This window comes from Helianthus annuus, chromosome 16, assembly GCF_002127325.2.
Source record: "Helianthus annuus cultivar XRQ/B chromosome 16, HanXRQr2.0-SUNRISE, whole genome shotgun sequence".
NCBI lineage: Eukaryota > Viridiplantae > Streptophyta > Magnoliopsida > Asterales > Asteraceae > Helianthus > Helianthus annuus.
The window spans coordinates 65651634-65671273 of NC_035448.2; the positions used below are offsets into that span (position 1 = coordinate 65651634).

General features: G+C 40.1%; 1 protein-coding gene and 1 long non-coding RNA gene across 3 annotated transcripts in view; both read right to left on the reverse strand.

The window, feature by feature from the left end:
- Positions 1 to 12312: 12312 nt before the first annotated feature.
- LOC110932746 (UPF0481 protein At3g47200) lies at positions 12313 to 13991 on the reverse strand. 2 transcript variants are annotated; one of them, XM_035985803.1, is made up of 2 exons: positions 13888 to 13991; positions 12313 to 13747 (listed from the first exon to the last, which is right to left on the reverse strand). In XM_035985803.1, exon 2 carries the CDS (start codon positions 13692 to 13694, stop codon positions 12384 to 12386), a length of 1311 nt encoding a protein of 436 aa, XP_035841696.1. In that variant the 5' UTR covers positions 13695 to 13747; positions 13888 to 13991; the 3' UTR covers positions 12313 to 12383. The 2 variants fall into 2 exon arrangements, with proteins under 2 accessions (XP_035841696.1, XP_035841697.1); XM_035985804.1 differs by having other exon boundaries at positions 13820 to 13891.
- Positions 13992 to 16641: 2650 nt separating this feature from the next.
- The window catches only part of LOC110934297, a 32622-nt gene continuing 29623 nt past the window's right edge, over positions 16642 to 19640 (reverse strand). The window contains exon 5 of the long non-coding RNA XR_002588214.2: positions 16642 to 16711. This is a non-coding gene — a long non-coding RNA (uncharacterized LOC110934297). The remainder of the gene's footprint in view (positions 16712 to 19640) is intronic.

A 19640-nucleotide genomic window follows, 5' to 3' on the forward strand; every position in this document is an offset into this window, starting at 1 on the left:
TAGAAACTGAGTTTCTTTGTTTGCAAAAAGTATTGATTATCACTGTGACAACTCGAGTTTCCGACTTTCACCTTCGCATTTAATGCGCGTTGACTTTGACTGTGTAGTTGTTTGACTTGTCTGACTTAACCTTGTATTTAATTTGCAAGTGTGTTTTATATTATTTGAGATGCAACATACGTGCTATTCATGATATATAGATTATATATGTGTAAGGGTTAATAAACGGGATTAGGAAGCGAACTTTAGTTAGTGGGCTTCGTTAGCAGATCAGGACCGGACCGTATACCTGAAACCCGCTTGTAACACATGTCCGTATTGTGATAATATCCGACCCAATTCACTGTTGTGTTGAGCGATTACAACCGGCCCAAGATTGTTGTGTTGCAACTGGCCTAAACTTTTTTCACATTTAGCATGTACGTAGATGGGATGTCTTTTGGAACAAACCCTATTTTCTTCTTTCCCCTACCAAGTGTGCGACGGCAGCACCTCTCCGGATCTCTTCGAGGACATCATCTCAGTGTAATTGGGGTTAGTAGATTTGTGTGTTAATTCTTGTATACAAGTCCGATTCTCGTTTATAATGATCCCTAATTGCTAACCTTGTTACCTGTAATCTGATTTAACGAGTATGTATATATAGACGTATGATTATGCCATATGCTTGTTATGTATCGTATGATGATGTGTTCGGCTATATGCTTAGGATTGAAACATGACTGTTATGAATGGTGATAAAACTTGATGTAATAGTTGAGTAGAGATCCAATAGAATGATTACATGAGTCTGTTGATGATAATGCTAAACATTATGATGTTGGATTGATAATTGGCATATTAATGATTATATATGGCTGATTGGCACAACCGAATTCAATGTCTTGCATGTGATAACTTAAGAATTGTCAGCTAGTGCATGTGATCACTTTATCTTTTTCGGCTAGTATATTAGGGTTACTAGGATTGAATGATTAAATTAAAGTTTCATGACATATATAAGTGTTGTGATGTTGCTGTTATGTTGATTAGGTTTAGGTAATGTGATTGGTGGGGTGGGCGGTCAACCAAAGCCATTGGCTATGGCTTCGGCCCAATGGTGCTAGAGAAATAAGTGTGAATTTGTATTAGAAAATCCGACTTTTGAATTGTAAATAAAGGGTCCGATTTTTAGGATGGTTATGTATCCGAGTTTTTCTGATTAACAAGGGTCAGGTCCGAGTTTTAACTCACTTTGTGGTCTGAGTTTCTTGTCAAGCATGTTGTCCGAGTTTTGGGGGCTACACAAAGGAGGTCCGACTTTTAACCCCAAGACCCCATGTCCGAGTTTTGATCCCTCTTGTCCGACCTTTTGAGCCCCCACCCCCTTGTGTCCGACTTTTGATCCCAAACCCCCATGATCCGAGCTTTAAACCCCCCCCCCTAACTTCTTGTCCGAGTTTTAAGGGCAAGGCCCTGTCCGACTTGTTTGTTGATTTAAATTGAAGCTATGAGTGCATGTCATAACATGTTGAATGTGTTAAGATATGAAGGTTACATTGTTAAGCCACTAACGCTATTAAATATGCTATGTATGTTAAATACGATTAACTCCGCATGATAATCACGTTAGGTGAATTAACTATAATATGGTTCTGATTTAACTCTGTTATGCATGTGAACTATGCAAAGTGCATTAATCCAGTTTAGTGCGGATGATATGATTAGATTAAATTGAGAAAGCCCTTATGTGAAACGTGGATTTTGTACGAATGTGATTAACTGGTGAATGATGCATGATATCGATTGTCAAACATGCTCTATGGAATTAAATTGCACGTGAAACTTTCCAAACTTGAACTGATTTATTATACGTGCATACAATAGGACTTGACTGATTACTTGTGAGTGCATAACCTAGCATACCGAGCAAACCAAGGTGAGTTCACAGCCTTACTAAGGCATGGGATTCCCAAGGGCTTGGGAATGGGATTGAAGGAATAAGGTTGAATAGATTCGTACTGACACTAATACTAGACTACCATACCACTGTCCTCGGTTGTGCAGGACACATACTTATGATATTCACTGTCCTCGGTTGTGCAGGACATATACTTATGCTATTCACTGTCCTCGGTTGTGCAGGACACATACTTACAATCTACGTAGACTTATACTTATCACTATCCTCGGTTGTGAAGGATACTCACGTAAAACCTACGTGTACTTATACTTAGTACTATCCTCGGTTGTGAAGGATACTCACGTAAAACCTACGTGTACTTATACTTATTACTATCCTCGGTTGTGAAGGATACTCACGTAAAACCTACGTGTACTTATACTTATTACTATCCTCGGTTGTGAAGGATACTCACGTAAAACCTACGTGTATTTATACTTACTACTATCCTCGGTTGTGAAGGATACTTATGGTTACGAGTAGTCTAGTGGTTATACAACATGGGAAGCCCCCACCAATAGAACGTACTATCGGCCCAGTAGAGCCACATGTTACAAACGAACTTACTATTACGCATTTACTTTCTGTGAACTCCCTCAACTAGTTGTTGATCCTCTGTTACATGCCTTGCGGGTCGTTAGGTATATGGAGCTTGCACAGGGAGGAGCAGGTCGTTGTGGGCTTGGATCGTGATTGTCTTGATAAACACTTTATGACATTTGATACATTAATTATGCTGGGTTTTGATTATACGCTTCCGCTAAACAATGATAACCTACTTATGTTTTTGGAACACCATTCATATGGATTTGGTTTGGTTTAATAGCAATTACTTTTATTATATATATGTTGTTCTATATGATTGGTGGCTTGATCCTGGTCAGTCACGCACCCAAGCGGTGATACTCCGCAGGTGGATTTTGAGGGTGTGACAGATTGGTATCAGAGCCATTGGTTATAGAGAACTTGGTTTTAATATGGGAAAACGCTTTTATTAAAACCAGACTATAACCAGAACAGTGCTCTCAACGATCCACAACGACGCTTCGCTCCACGTGCAAGACTCAACATACTAGGTAATAAGGTTTATGTTTATTGCCTGCATGCTAGAATTGCATAGAACTTTGCTCGTAGTATGCCTAGATTACACTGCTCATTACTTGTTATTACTTGAGAACACCTATGTGCTTACACACTTCTGTCATCGCACTATTCGCGAACCTTTCTCACATATGTTGCCTTTGATGTGAAGATCAATGGCCGGACGAATTAACATGACACAAGCCCAGTTGACGGCTTTCGTTAATGAACAAGTTGCTGCGGCACTTGCAGCTGCAAGCGCAGGAGGTATACCCTGCAGTCGTAACTTATCCTAGGATCTTTAGATCCTACGTTCCTAACCAACTCTTATGTTTAACCTCATCCTGTTCTTACACATTAGGTCAACACGTTCAGCAACCTGTGTGTACTTTCAAGAATTTCATGGACTGTCGTCCAAGTACCTTCAGCGGCACGGAGGGAGCGGTTGGACTCCTCCATTGGTTCGAGAGGCTCGAAACTGACTTCGAGGTGCATGATTGCCCTGAGTCACGTAGAGTAAAGTTTGCTACTGGAACACTCGAAGGTGCTGCATTAACTTGGTGGGAAGCACAGGTTCAAATGTTAGGACTGGCGGCTGCTAATGCCACTCCCTGGAACGAGTTCAAGGACCTAATTAAAGAAGAGTTTTGCAGTCGAGAAGACATCCACAAACTAGAGGTAGAGTTCCTCAACCTACAGATGGTGGGGTCTGAAATTGAAGCTTATACGAAGAGATCGAATGAATTAGCCACATTTTGTCCTACTATGGTAGACCCTCCCACCAAACGCATCGAACTGTATCTCAAGGGTCTGGTGCCCGAAATTCAGAGTCAATTGACCGCAGTTAACCTTGGTACTATCCAGCAAGTCACTCGTCTTGCTCACCGTCTCACAGATCAGGCAGTGGATCAGAACAAGCTGCCAAAACGCATCAGTGCTACCACTACTGCTGTCACTACTTTTGCTACTCCCAGTGACAACAAAAGAAAATGGGATGGGGATTCCAGCAAGGGATCAACTTCAGTTCAGTCACAGGTTCAGCAGCGAAAGACTGACAGTTATCAGAGTCCCAGTCAGCACTCTTCAGGCAACCAGGGGCAGGGTGGATATCGGGGAATTCACCCACTATGTAACAGGTGCAACAGACACCACAGTGGATGGTGTCGCAAGGAACGATGTCAGAGATGTCTCAAGATTGGTCATGAAGCTAAGGATTGTCGAAACTCACGTCCTGTAACTCAAGAACAACAACGACCGCCTCAACCTTCACAGAACCAGCAACTGCAACTACCAGCTCCACAGAACCCACAGCAGCAGCCACAGCGTGGGAACGGGGGATGTTTCCAGTGTGGGGCTGAAGGTCATTTTAAACGCGATTTCCCTCAATTAAACCAGGACCAGACTCAGAACCGCGACCATGGAAACAGGGACGACAACGGGGATAGCGTTGGGGGAAGCAATGGAAACTATGACGCCGGGGCAGCGTGTACCTGATTGGTCAGGGTGACCCAAGGAACGATCATATCGTAATAATGGGTAAGTTTCTTCTCGACGACTTTTATGTTACTGTCTTGTTTGATTCGGGTGTGGATACCAATTATATGTCCTTGAAAGTTAGTCAGATGTTAAAATGTGCACCAACTACCTTGAACACCAAACCTGTAGTAGTATTAGCTAATGGTAAAAGCCTAGAGGTCACACATAGTTCAGGATTGTAATCTTATCCTCGCTGGTCAGACGCTTCCTATCGACCTCATTCCTATAGTTCTAGACAGCACCTATAGCTCGCGTACCGTATCGTTTCACACCAACTGAACTGGAAGAACTGTCAAAGCAGCTACAAGAGCTCTTGGAAAAGGGGCTTTATTCGTCCAAGCTCTTCGCCTTGGGGAACTCCAGTATTATTTGTGAAAAAGAAGGATGGCACTTTCAGAATGTGCATTGATTACCGCGAACTTAACAAGGTCACAGTGAAGAACCGTTATCCTCTTCCTCGCATTGACGACTTATTCGACCAGTTGCAGGGGTCGAGTTACTATTCCAAGATTGATCTAAGGTCTGGTTATCATCAGCTGAGAGTCCGGGAGGAGGACGTCTCCAAGACAGCATTTAGAACTCGCTACGGCCATTACCATGTGGTGAACATGGATGGGATTCATGTTGATCCATCCAAAGTAGATTCGATCAGGAACTGGCCTGCACCGCGTACACCAACGGAAATACGCCAATTCTTGGGTTTGGAAGGGTATTACAGGCGATTCATCAAAGACTTTTCGAAGATCGCACAGCCTCTTACTATGCTGACACAGAAAGGTGTCACCTACCATTGGGGAGATTCCCAGGAAACCGCTTTTCAATACTTAAGGGATAGGCTTTGCAGCGCACCTATTCTCTCACTACCAGAGGGCACAGACGATTTTGCACCTATATTGTGACGCATCGATACAGGGGCTTGGTTGTGTATTGATGCAGCGGGATAAAGTTATTGCCTACGCCTCTCGTCAACTCAAAGTTCATGAACGGAGCTACACGACGCACGATTTAGAGCTGGGAGTTGTTGTTTTCGCGCTTAAGATATGGCGACACTACCTGTACGGTACCAAGTGCACAATTTACACCGATCACAGGAGTCTCGAGCATATCTTCAAGCAGAAGGAATTGAACATGCGTCAACGACGATGGGTCGAGTTACTTAATGATTACGAATGCGCCATCAAGTACCATCCAGGCAAGGCCAATGTTGTGGCTGACGCTCTCAGTCGGAAAGACACTCTACCTAGACGCGTACGAGCCTTGCAGCTCACTATTCAGTCCAGTCTTCCTGCACAGATACGAACTGCTCAGATGGAAGCATTAAAGCCCGAAAACGTCAAAGCTGAAGTTTTACGCGGCTCAAGGCAACGATTGGAACAAAAGGAAGACGGTGCCTATTATGTAACGGGGCGTATTTGGGTCCCACTATACGGCGGTTTACGAGAACTTGTGATGGATGAAGCTCACAAGTCTCGCTACTCAGTACATCCAGGTTCGGATAAAATGTACCACGACATCAGAACAACTTACTGGTGGCCTAGCATGAAAGCCCTCATCGCAACGTACGTCGGCAAATGTTTGACTTGTGCGAGAGTCAAGACAGAGTACCAGAAACCCTCAGGCCTACTGCAACAACCCAGAATACCACAGTGGAAATGGGAAGAAATTTCCATGGATTTTGTTACTGGCCTGCCTAGATCTCAGCGTGGGAATGATACTATATGGGTGATCGTGGACCGACTCACCAAGTCTGCACACTTCCTGGCTATTAAGGAAACGGATAAGTTCTCCACCCTCGCAGACGTTTATCTTAAAGTTGTTTCGAGGCACGAGGTGCCCACCTCCATCATTTCGGATCGGGATGCACGATCCACCTCAGAACTTTGGCAAGCGATGCACAAAGCGTTTGGCTCTCATTTAGACATGAGCACAGCATATCATCCTCAGACGGATGGGCAGTCTGAGCGCACGATTCAAACTCTAGAAGACATGCTTCGGGCATGTGTTATCGATTTTGGCAACGGCTGGGAAAAGCATCTCCCGTTAGTGGAGTTTTCGTATAATAACAGTTATCGCACCAGCATACAAGCCGCTACATTCGAGGCATTGTACGGACGTAAATGCCGGTCACCTCTCTGTTGGGCAGAGGTGGGGGATAGTCAGATCACGGGTCCAGAGATTGTAGTGGACGCCACAGAAAAGAGTGCGCAGATACGACAACGCATGGCGGCGGCTCGTGACTGTCAGAAAGCTTACGCTGATCTACGCAGAAAACCACTCGAGTTCCAAGTTGGGGATCGAGTGCTACTCAAAGCCTCACCCTGGAAGGGTGTGGTTCGATTTGGTAAACGAGGCAAACTCAATCCACGGTATGTTGGACCGTTTGAGATCATTGAAAGAATAGGCAAAGTGGCCTACAAGCTAAACCTACCCGCTGAACTCGGTGCAGTTCACAACGTATTCCATGTGTTGAATCTGAAGAAGTGCCTGTCAGATGAGACCCTCATAGTTCCTTTTAAGGAACTCACTATTGACGAGCGGTTGCAGTTCGTCGAGGAGCCAGTTGAAATCACGGACCGGGATGTTAAGGTCCTCAAAAGCAAGAGAATCCCTCTTGTTCGAGTTCGTTGGAACTCCCGACGTGGCCCAGAGTACACCTGGGAACGCGAAGACCAAATGAAAGAAAAGTACCCCCAGTTATTCGAAACCAATGCAACCACTACTGAGACTGAAGCTACTACTGCGGAATTTCGGGACGAAATTCCAAATCAACGGGGGGATGATGTGACACCCTAGGAAAACCAGTAAACGATACAACTTACCTAGCTTCCTCAGTAACCGCATGCTAAATTTCGGGACGAAATTTCTTTCAAGTTGGGGATAATGTGACAACTCGAGTTTCCGACTTTCACCTTCGCATTTAATGCGCGTTGACTTTGACTGTGTAGTTGTTTGACTTGTTTGACTTGTCTGACTTAACCTTGTATTTAATTTGCAAGTGTGTTTTATATTATTTAAGATGCAACATACGTGCTATTCATGATATATAGATTATATATGTGTAAGGGTTAATAAATAGGATTAGGAAGTGAACTTTAGTTAGTGGGCTTCGTTAGCAAATCAGGACCGGACCGTATACCTGAAACCCGCTTGTAACACATGTCCGCATTGTGATAATATCCGACCCAATTCATTGTTGTGTTGAGCGATTACATCCGGCCCAAGATTGTTGTGTTGCAACTGGCCCAAACTTTGTTCACATTTAGCATGTACGTAGATGGGATGTCTTTTGGAACAAACCCTATTTTCTTCTTTCCCCTACCAAGTGTGCGACGGCAGCACCTCTCCAGATCTCTTCGAGGACATCATCTCAGTGTAATTGGGTTAGTAGATTTGTGTGTTAATTCTTGTATACAAGTCCGATTCTCGTTTATAATGATCCCTAATTGCTAACCTTGTTACCTGCAATCTGATTTAACGAGTATGTATATATAGACGTATGATTATGCCATATGCTTGTTATGTATCGTATGATGATGTGTTCGGCTATATGCTTAGGATTGAAACATGACTGTTATGAATGGTGATAAAACTTGATGTAATAGTTGAGTAGAGGTCCAATAGAATGATTACATGAGTCTGTTGATGATAATGCTAAACATTATGATGTTGGATTGATAATTGGCATATTAATGATTATATATGGCTGATTGGCACAACCGAATTCAATGTCTTGCATGTGATAACTTAAGAATTGTCAGCTAGTGCATGTGATCACTTTATCTTTTTCGGCTAGTATATTAGGGTTACTAGGATTGAATGATTAAATTAAAGTTTCATGACAGATATAAGTGTTGTGATGTTGCTGTTATGTTGATTAGGTTTAGGTAATGTGATTGGTGGGGTGGGCGGTCAACCAAAGCCATTGGCTGTGGCTTCGGCCTAATGGTGCTAGAGAAATAAGTGTGAATTTGTATTAGAAAATCCGACTTTTGAATTGTAAATAAAGGGTCCGATTTTTAGGATGGTTATGTATCCGAGTTTTTCTGATTAACAAGGGTCAGGTCCGAGTTTTAACTCACTTTGTGGTCTGAGTTTCTTGTCAAGCATGTTGTCCGAGTTTTGGGGGCTACACAAAGGGGGTCCGACTTTTAACCCCAAGACCCCATGTCCGAGTTTTGATCCCTCTTGTCCGACCTTTTGAGCCCCCACCCCCTTGTGTCCGACTTTTGATCCCAAACCCCCATGATCCGAGCTTTAAACCCCCCCCCCTCACTTCTTGTCCGAGTTTTAAGGGCAAGGCCCTGTCCGACTTATTTGTTGATTTAAATTGAAGCTATGAGTGTATGTCATAACATGTTGAATGTGTTAAGATATGAAGGTTACGTTGTTAAGCCACTAACGCTGTTAAATATGCTATGTATGTTAAATACGATTAACTCCGCATGATAATCACGTTGCGTGAATTAACTATAATATGGTTCTGATTTAACTCTGTTATGCATGTGAACTATGCAAAGTGCATTAATCCAGTTTAGTGCGGATGATATGATTAGATTAAATTGAGAAAGCCCTTATGTGAAACATGGATTTTGTACGAATGTGATTAACTGGTGAATGATGCATGATATCGATTGTCAAACATGCTCTATGGAATTAAATTGCACGTGAAACTTTCCAAACTTGAACTGATTTATTATACGTGCATACAATAGGACTTGACTGATTACTTGTGAGTGCATAACCTAGCATACCGAGCAAACCAAGGTGAGTTCACACCCTTACTAAGGCATGGGATTCCCAAGGGCTTGGGAATGGGATTGAAGGAATAAGGTTGAATAGATTCGTACTGACACTAATACTAGACTACCATACCACTGTCCTCGGTTGTGCAGGACACATACTTATGCTATTCACTGTCCTCGGTTGTGCAGGACACATACTTATGCTATTCACTGTCCTCGGTTGTGCAGGACACATACTTACAATCTACGTAGACTTATACTTATCACTATCCTCGGTTGTGAAGGATACTCACGTAAAACCTACGTGTACTTATACTTATTACTATCCTCGGTTGTGAAGGATACTCACGTAAAACCTACGTGTACTTATACTTATTACTATCCTCGGTTGTGAAGGATACTCACGTAAAACCTACGTGTACTTATACTTATTACTATCCTCGGTTGTGAAGGATACTCACGTAAAACCTACGTGTATTTATACTTACTACTATCCTCGGTTGTGAAGGATACTTATGGTTACGAGTAGTCTAGTGGTTATACAACATGGGAAGCCCCCACCAATAGAACGTACTATCGGCCCAGTAGAGCCACATGTTACAAACGAACTTCCTATTACGCATTTACTTTCTGTGAACTCGCTCAACTAGTTGTTGATCCTCTGTTACATGCCTTGCAGGTCGTTAGGTATATGGAGCTTGCACAGGGAGGAGCAGGTCGTTGTGGGCATGGATCGTGATTGTCTTGATAAACACTTTATGACATTTGATACATTAATTATGCTGGGTTTTGATTATACGCTTCCGCTAAACAATGATAACCTACTTATGTTTTTGGAACACCATTCATATGGATTTGGTTTGGTTTAATAGCAATTACTTTTATTATATATATGTTGTTCTATATGATTGGTGGCTTGATCCTGGTCAGTCACGCTCCCAAGAGGTGATACTCTGCAGGTGGATTTTGGGGGTGTGACAATCACAATAATATTCACAAACTGGAAGTCATCATCAACGGTTGTTTTTAATTAATCATTCAAAAGATTCAAATGTTTTACAAACGATTAATTTTACAGACACCCTCTCAGTTGATCACACAAACAGATCAGTTCCTAAAAGAGAAAATGTGAGTGTGTGTGACGAATAGATCACTAACATGTGTGATCTATTTATACAAGTACAAAAGCTCTGTTATAAGATCAGTTGACGTCACCCTGATAGTGACATCTAACATTCCTAACAGAAAAGATTCTTAGATGTTTGCAAACACCTGAGCAACCTTATCATCTGTTCTAGGCTATACTAAACAACTGATAAAATAAGTACTGTTACATTGAGAAAATATTGTCTAAGCTATCCTCTGTTGCAGTTGTCCAAATATCTGTTTGGACTAACTGATGTTTGGTCTTCTTCAACAGGCCTTGGCTTGATTAGGGCTTTGGTCTTCAACAGATGCTAGCCTTCAACAGATCATCAGATGTTAGCCATGCTCTTGAACATATGTTCTGAATAGGTGTTCAAGATTCACTATCTTTGGGGATAGTTTGGTTTAGTCTTTTGCTTATTTCTTTATCAGTGGATCATGCTTTGGCTTTTGGATATCATTTATTATTTTGTAGGTCTAACATATATGTACGCATGTAGAAGGGGCTTGAAGGTATGTATGTATCGGGATTATATGTACGAATGCATTTAACGTTGTTAACCATATTGTCTTGAGAATGGGAATGAAAGTGCATCTATATTAAGATTGGGGTCTTGAAAGTTGGAAGCCGAAGATCGGATAAGTGATTGTACATGGATGGATCCGCACTTGTAAAGGGAATAACTTACTTTACTAATGATATGGGTGTATGGTGGTTGTAGGTTATACGGGTCTTGCATATGAAGTGAAGAATGGTTGAAGATCGAGTCAAAACGTGGATTGTACGGGAGTGTGGTCATGTAGTCCTTTAAATATGTGTCTTATTATATACATGATGAGTATGAATGAAGGATGTAATTTTTGTGACGAATTGTTAAAAACGGTTTCCAAGTATTAAAGAATGTTTATAAAGCAAGGATTATTACGGTTCGTATTTTCTGCGGCACCTTTTTCGTCAAAACATTTTAGGGTCTTACACAATGTATTGTACAAGTAAAAGAACGACATGCGTACATGTTGTCAAAGCTATCTCACATTTAGCGGTTTTTTTATTTATAGTTGACGTCCCGTTTAGCATTTTCGTTATTCTAATAATATAATGTAATGTTTATTAAATTATGAATAAACTGTTGCGAGATGCTTATTTATTATTTACTTTTGGATAAAAGTTTTGATTAAAATCGAACCGATCAAATATAATTGATTTTTTTTTTTTTTTTTTTTTTACCATGAGGAACTGAATCGGTACCATCTAAACAAATTAGGTAGTGGTGTTAGTATTCGCTTTTATGGTTTCTTTTATTAATTCGGTGGTGTATCAGCAATAGATTATCTTTTATATATCCTAAGCTATAGCTATAACGAATCTCACCATACGGGTACCATGATGAGCGGAATGAATTTGCCCCAACAATATCGTTACCACGTCAATTCCAGCTGAACAACATCGGTAAAAGTATGGTATTATCGGAGCCATTACTGATATTCGGTTCTATGGGTTTCGATTGATGTAAAAATATGTGTCGATCCTTTTGAGCATATCACGAACTTATTTTTGGGGTTTTATCCACTGGTATATTGTAACATGTGTACCCAAACTAGCTTAATCTGTTTACCTTTTGCATTGGATTTTTTTTATTATGAACGATAATATGCTATCCTACATGAAATATATATGATGTGAATTATAGAATGGGAACAAAGTAGATTGTCATCTGAAACATGAACATTATATAACAGTTGCAGCATTCACTTGAAGAAACATTACATAACTGTTGCAACATTCACTTGAATAAAGGATACATCTTGGTAGTGACAACAAGTACGTATTCACAAAATAAAAATAAAGAGAAACATGAATCCATGTGAGGGGAACAAATCAACATGTAACATTAACGATGCAATTACTTCGGTCATTCTTTAAATTAAACTCTTAGTCAACCATTATGAACGGTATAGATGGTCTGGACTAATGTAACGGCGAAGATTATCATTGCAGCAATGACCGTCAATGTTTTCCAAGTAGTACTTTTATAAAGGCGTCTTAATGAAATCAATATGCTAGGCCAGAACTGGTTGCAGTACTCATCCAGCTGCCTCCATTCCTCAGTGTAATAAAAATCCCGAAGGACTACACCGTTGCAAATATTGTTGAAGAGATTTGTGACATCTTCACTGGCTCCAAGGTTGTGTTGGAGGACTTTTGACCTCACAAGCAATGAAACATCATCTTTCGTGTCAATGAGCCTGTCCATGAGAAAGGCAAAAGAGGTAACATAATGACGATTTAATGGGTAACACTGCTCATAGGCAATCAGATTCCTCAATAATGAGGGAGTGGAGTTTTTGATGCTTAATACTGGAATTTTGACACATGTTTCTCTAACAAACAAATTGACCAACCCCGGGACAAAAGATAATTGTTTAAATTTTACTGCAAGCAGGGAACTCTCATCGCGTTGTGCCTTGAATCTGACTCCTGCTCCAGCAATTTCAGTGGCCGAATATGAGATGGTTGGGATTCGGCCACGTTTTGTGGCTCTGGGTCTGTAGCCGCTTTGGAAGAACCCAAGGATATGACAATGCTCGATTGTTTCATCTGTTATAGTAAGTTCACTATTTATGATATTCATGTCCTTGAAGAAATAAAAGACAAGGTCAGTCAGTGAAGCGTGGTTTAAGATCCGTTTCACAGTGAGACGAAACAATATTTCAAGAATAAAGAAAGGGATCTGATTCTGTAGCAGCAGCAAGTCGTTTTTAATATCATGTGTCACCAAAATGTTGTCAAATATTGGATCACCCTCCCCAATTCCATATTGGAACCTGTAGAGTAATTCAAGTATAAAACAACCATCAATAACCATCATTTCAGCAAAACTTGAATCATCATAATAAGCAAAGCTTGGTGCATAGCAAGCTCTAGCCCTCGTTACAAGCCCGAGGATCGCTTGTATACATTTACGCGTAATTTGCTCCATATCCTTCTTGGTGACTTCAACAGTTCGACGAAATAATTTATACATGTAAGCCACTTTGTGCTCCTCCATAGCGATTAACCTTTGGTCCCCTCGGTGAAGAGGACCAATTGAGGTAATTCGAGGCGTATAAGCACTTGGATTTAGATTCCAAAGTGTATCAGGTACCATACAAATCGTGACATTATCTTGCTTGAAATGATTCGGTTTTGAGGCTTCACCTTCTATCAGTATTCTGATGGATTCGTGAACCTTGTCTTCTGTTGCCATAACCGATCCTGTAGCTAGCTCCTAGTAGCTGAATGTGGAGTCTTCAGATATACCTAACATAATTCGGTAACGGTTAAACATGTCATACATTAAACATTATGTTAGAAAGAATTATCAACACAGACATAGTATATGGAAATTTAATTTATTGCTAAATTCGAGTAGCCTTTGAGTTAAAAGAACTTGGAGATACCTGCTCTTACAAGTTGACAAACATAAGATAAGTTCACTTTTTATAGAAGAACAATATTCGAACAAGGAACAATGGAGATTTTCCACTGTGTTATATTAAACAAATGACTAGATTTTAATTGATTTGAAAAGGATGGATAGATATAAAAATATTTTAACGAGGACTTTCACATTTATAGTCAATGGTAGCAGCTGGCTATAAGTAAATGAGAAAGAAGTTGTTGAAACATATAATTGGGTACTCTAGCATGGAAAATTATTAGGTATAATATAATTTATAATATTCTACCTAGTTTTAAATCTAATCATTTTTGTTCCAAGTATGTGAAAACCCTAGTGAAAATATAAAACTTCTTTTTATCCATTTTGGTGAAACATAAAAATAATATGTATATGATGCAAAGTGGACAACTCACCAAAGTTTATGATTAATAAGTCAATGTTAGATAATAATGTTAATCTTAGTTGTGAACACTCACCAAAGTCACTACTATACTAAGAATATCTTCAATGCGTTTTACGTGTACTTAGGTGAAACGTTCTCTGTTACATCGTATCCTTACAAATCATTAAAAACCCTTATTTTATCTCTAACTCTACAAATAAGATTTACCTTTATTAATTTCCATCTCATCACCTACTCAATACACACAATATATAAATAAAACCTTTTAATTTTTTACTTGGAGCCCACCCATATGCAAAATCCAAGAAAAATAATTGTAGAAGTGTCTTTTTGCAACAGACATGTGGACAAATTGTCACAATGATAAGGGCTAGGAAGGATTTTTAAAGGGCACACTTTTGACAGGCGCATTGGAGGTGACATAAGGTGTTGTTTGTTTTTTCTGAAAAGCTCTGCGTAGACTCTTCTTTCTGCGTCACGCAGACTGTTTGTTTTTCCGAAGACGTTTCATTAAAAAAAACGTCTGCGCGAGCTCTTCTTGTTGCAGACTTGGCCAAGCCACTTCAAAGATCTTCTAAGGTCTGCAGAGGGTTAAACACCACCGCCCACCATCACCGTCCACCACCGTTCACCACCACCGTCCACAACCCACCGACATCCATCACCACCACCATCGTCCACCGTCTATCACCACCACCGTCCACCACCCACTACCGTCTATCACCAACACCACCATCCACCGTCCACCACCCACCATCACAGTCTACCACCATCAACGTCCAGCACCACCACCCACCACCATCGTCCGTACACCACCACCAATTTATTTTAGGAGTCTACATACGTTAAAAAACAAACAGCCTTCTTCTTGCAGACAGGAGAGATTTGGTCCACCTCTTCTTCTACAATTGTCTGCAAATATGATCCGCAAACTACAGACATTTTACCTCTTAAAAAACAAACAGCACCTAAGTATTAATTGAAAGCCTCCCTGCTAGAAGCACAATTACCATTGTTAACACTAATAGCAAGTAATTATAATTAGCACTCTATATATCTGAAACTATTTGACTATTACAAAATAAAAGTTGCTTTAAGGGTTGCTTTGTGATCGAAATATTGTTCTTTTTTAACAGCGTATGGTTAGGATGTTATTAACCAGGTTAGTAGTTAGTATGTTAGTAATACTAAGTTATTATTAAAATTCTCTCTTGTCTGGATTTGAACCCAGAACCTCCAAAAGAAGCAAAGCTTCTCACCTCGCGCTTGACCATAGGCCAAGGGATGATTACCAAATATTGTATTAAAGAGTATTTCCGAGTAAAATATTTTTTTCTAATGCTAAACTAACCTACTCTAATACTCTGAATTCCACCTATATTGGTACTTTGCAAAAACTTTCCACCTTTAGAATAGAGAATCGACACTTTACCACCATAGTCATGTGCCTTAAGAAATTCTAACCTAAAGTAACTAGATCAAATTATGAAAAGTTCGGAGGGAAAAAAATTGTGAATGTGGATGTCCTGTGAGAGCAACTTAGGGGTTGTTTGGTAGCCTTTTAATGACCATTCAGATACTACCTCTTAATGGTTTAAAACCTCCGAATGAATAAGAGGTAACCTCAAGTCTGAATGGTTAAGAGGTAACCTCTGAATGGTAAATCATCACATGTCACATTCTTCTTCCTTCTCATTGATAAAATTCTTAATGGTTCCATTAAGAGGTAGCCTCTTAATTTCCATTAAGAGGTAGCCTCTTAATGACCATTCAGAGGCTACCAAACAGCCCCTTAGATATGTAATACATAGAGGGGTTTTGTTCTCTACAACTAACTCAGCTTGTCCTTGTGTGACAAATTTATTTAACATCTACCGCAAGGTGTCATTGTTTGACAAGAACCAAGCTATCGCTTCCCATAGAGGATGTGGTATAACTTTCCGGTTCTTGTTTATTTACTTATAGGGTAAACTAGGTTTGTACCCATGCGCGCGTAGTGGCGCTCTTGGGTTTAACTAAGACAAAACAACATGAGTATTTAAGCAAACAGATTCAAATAGAATGAAGCCATCAAAAACAAAAACGTAATAAACCATTATAGAACATGAACAAAGCGACTTTTCTCTCTCTATATATTTCCATAACATGAACAAAACACGCATGCACTGATCAAAACTTCATGCGAGTGAGACAATTGAGTATAAGTTGATTAACCTAACTTGGGAACTGTTCGTGAACAAAATGACTTTTGAATCATTTACACCTAGTTGGCTGGTATATAATTTCCATATTTGGCACATACTTCTTAATCTCCCCACTCTTCACGTAATTATCTTCGCTCATGGTCGACAATGGTGGAACTTCAACTTTCGGATCATTTAAAGCTTGTTGTGGAGTTCCAGTTTTCTTTGCAAATGACCTACAACAGTTAAGAATATTGACTTATTAGTTCTAGAGAAAAGATAAAAAGTCCTCATATCCAAATTAGCATGCAGTGCTACTATATCAAATGTTGAATAAAATTACTTGTAGACGAGGCAACCAAAGGATAAGTGTACCAAATATCATATATATTTGGTACATGGAGGGGGGTACTTGTTGGGCCTAAATACATTCATATGTGGCGTCATCACACAATTTACAGATTCAATACTTAGATTGAAATGAGCTATATTCTCAAGTAATGACCTCTGCAGGTCAGGAAGTCAAAGTATTGTGTTCAAGTTCTTTATCAATAATTAATTTACCTAAAACTGGTTCAGGGCATAGCAGATATTTTTGTACGGGTCAAACTGGGGCAGACTTGGGCTACCTGCAAATGTAAAGGCGATTTATTAGTGGTATTATGCATTGAGTATAGTCCAGACGACTTTAATTTTAACCTGGTTCACCTATCTATTAGGGGTGTTTCCTGTCTGTTGGTGTACTACATCTGTTGATTTCGTCTTGGATTGAGTCATACATTGTATTGATTAGATTAGGGCGCGTTTTACGAGAAAATAGGATGGTATATAGATTTAAACTGATAGGTCCGCTTATATGGACATAGGAGGTCCGCTTATGTGTCAGGTCCGCTTATATGGACATAGGAGGTCCGCTTATTTGTGAGGTCCGCTTATTCGGACATGTCCGTATGTGGGGACCTACCTGCACTATATATACCATATAAGCGAACTCATTTATAACGTGTGTGAGATTCCATACCGAGGTGCTGCCGGTGTGAGATTTGAATGTAAATGTTGTAATATCAATCAGAAAAGTGATTTAAGTGAAGATCTAGCTGTTTCTACGTCAGGTACTTGTTTTCCGCACCTGTATCTGATCAAAACTCCTCTGATAGACTCGTTCGGGTCAAAACACGATCCTACAAGTGGTATCAGAGCTACAGGAGGAGGAGTTCTATAGAGATTTGCTGGATTTCATCTAAAATTCTTACTTCTACACCTTCTTTCTTCATCAGAACGAGATTTTACGGTCGGAATTTGCTCAAAATTTCACAGATTGTAGATTATTGTTCATTGTCAAATCCCTGAAAGTTTGACCTTAAAATTCACACTAAAAATGGTCCAAATTAACCTCCGATTAAGGTCCGCTTTTATAAACATTTGGTAGATCCGCTCATTTGATCAGCTTCAAGTCCGCTTATTCGGACATTTTTTTGATAGACCCGCTCCAAACTACAACAGGTCCGCTCCAAACTGCATTCATGTCCGCTCTTGTGACATCATAGTTCCGCTTCAAAAGACACACCAATCAAGTCCGCTCATTAGGTCCGCTTATAATAACAATCAAGTCCACTCATTAGTTTCGCTTTTATGAACACTCAAGACATCAATTCACGTGATTCAATTATCTGCATTATATAATGTTGGTCCAATGAGATTTGAGTAGTAAATCAAAGTGTCGGCCATTGAAAAGATTATTGTGGTTGTTTGCATGTGAGATATGCCAGCCTAGTGAATAATCGGCCCAGTCACAATCAATCCTATTCACCATTGTGTATAGCTTTATCTTGTCGGCCACCATCGTAATTGCATGTGATCCAATCAGTAAACATTGTCGGTTTAATGTATATCAGCGGACAGTTAAAGGCCCAATCAGAATGAATTAGTCTATCGGCCAAATCATATTTCATCTTAGTAGAAAGAGAGGTCCAATCATAGTTGTGTTAATTTGTTAGTCCATGATGAATTTTTTTTGATGATATATGAAGATTGTAGGATCGTTTGGAGACCCGAATGAGTCGATCAGAGGCGTTTTCGTCAATTACAGGTGCGGAAAACAAGTAATCAACGTAGAAATAGCTTGCAATACACTTTAAACTCTTTCTGTATTGATTTGACGGTAAATACAACCAGTTCTCGATCCGGCAGCACTTAGGTATGAGATTCAGCAAACGTTACAAATGCAATCGCTCATGGGGTATTTATACAGATCTGGAACCGCTTATTGGACAGGCCCAATATGTCACACCCTGGCTTTGCGGAAGCGTGGTTAATTTGGTGTGACTTCTTAATACCATAGCTTAATCATAACAAAGCTATATGAATTAAAAATATGCAAGATCATCCATTAAAATAAAAATACCATAACATTGTCTTAACGGGATAACACCCTAACAACCATAAACTTGTTCACCAAACATTACAAATTCAATCTTAACATAAACATGATTCAAGGACTGTGACTTGTCCAGGAAAGAGTCACATTCCCCGAACCCTGGATGACCTCGGTGACTAATGCAGCGGGAAAAACATGCCATACCGTGCCAGATCTTTAATTCCCTGAAATACATGTAAGTTGAAAAATCAACAATAATGTTGAGCGAGTTCATGTGTAAGTGAGTAAATAAACCTTTGTATTTATCAAAAATCCTGGTATGTAGCAAATAAGGAAAAAGAGATCACCAATGGTTTGCAAGGCCATTGATATGTGTGAAATGCAAGTAGGAAGGCTCAAACCTAGCAGATTTATGCGTCGGGTACAAAGTCATCCCAAGGTCCGTTATGCTGGGCCTGGGACTGGGCTCGCTACACCCAAATAGATCTATCGCTCCTGCCCCTCAGTCCTACCCTGAGGATTAATGACCTCAAGTTTCCGCCTACCCATTCACATGATCTAAGAAGTAACCCTCCTTACGCTAACCATACCATGTATAAAGTAATCATAAACATTGTAACATGTATTTCACCCCCGCAGTTTAGAAAACTGAAAACAGTTAAGAGAAAAGGGGGACATGAACTCACAGTCAGTGCGTCTCTACCAAGTACTCCGAATGTCAGCTGTGCGACGACCTACATGTACTAATTCTATTAGACGGATGGCCGTGCCTTAGCTCTATAGTTTAG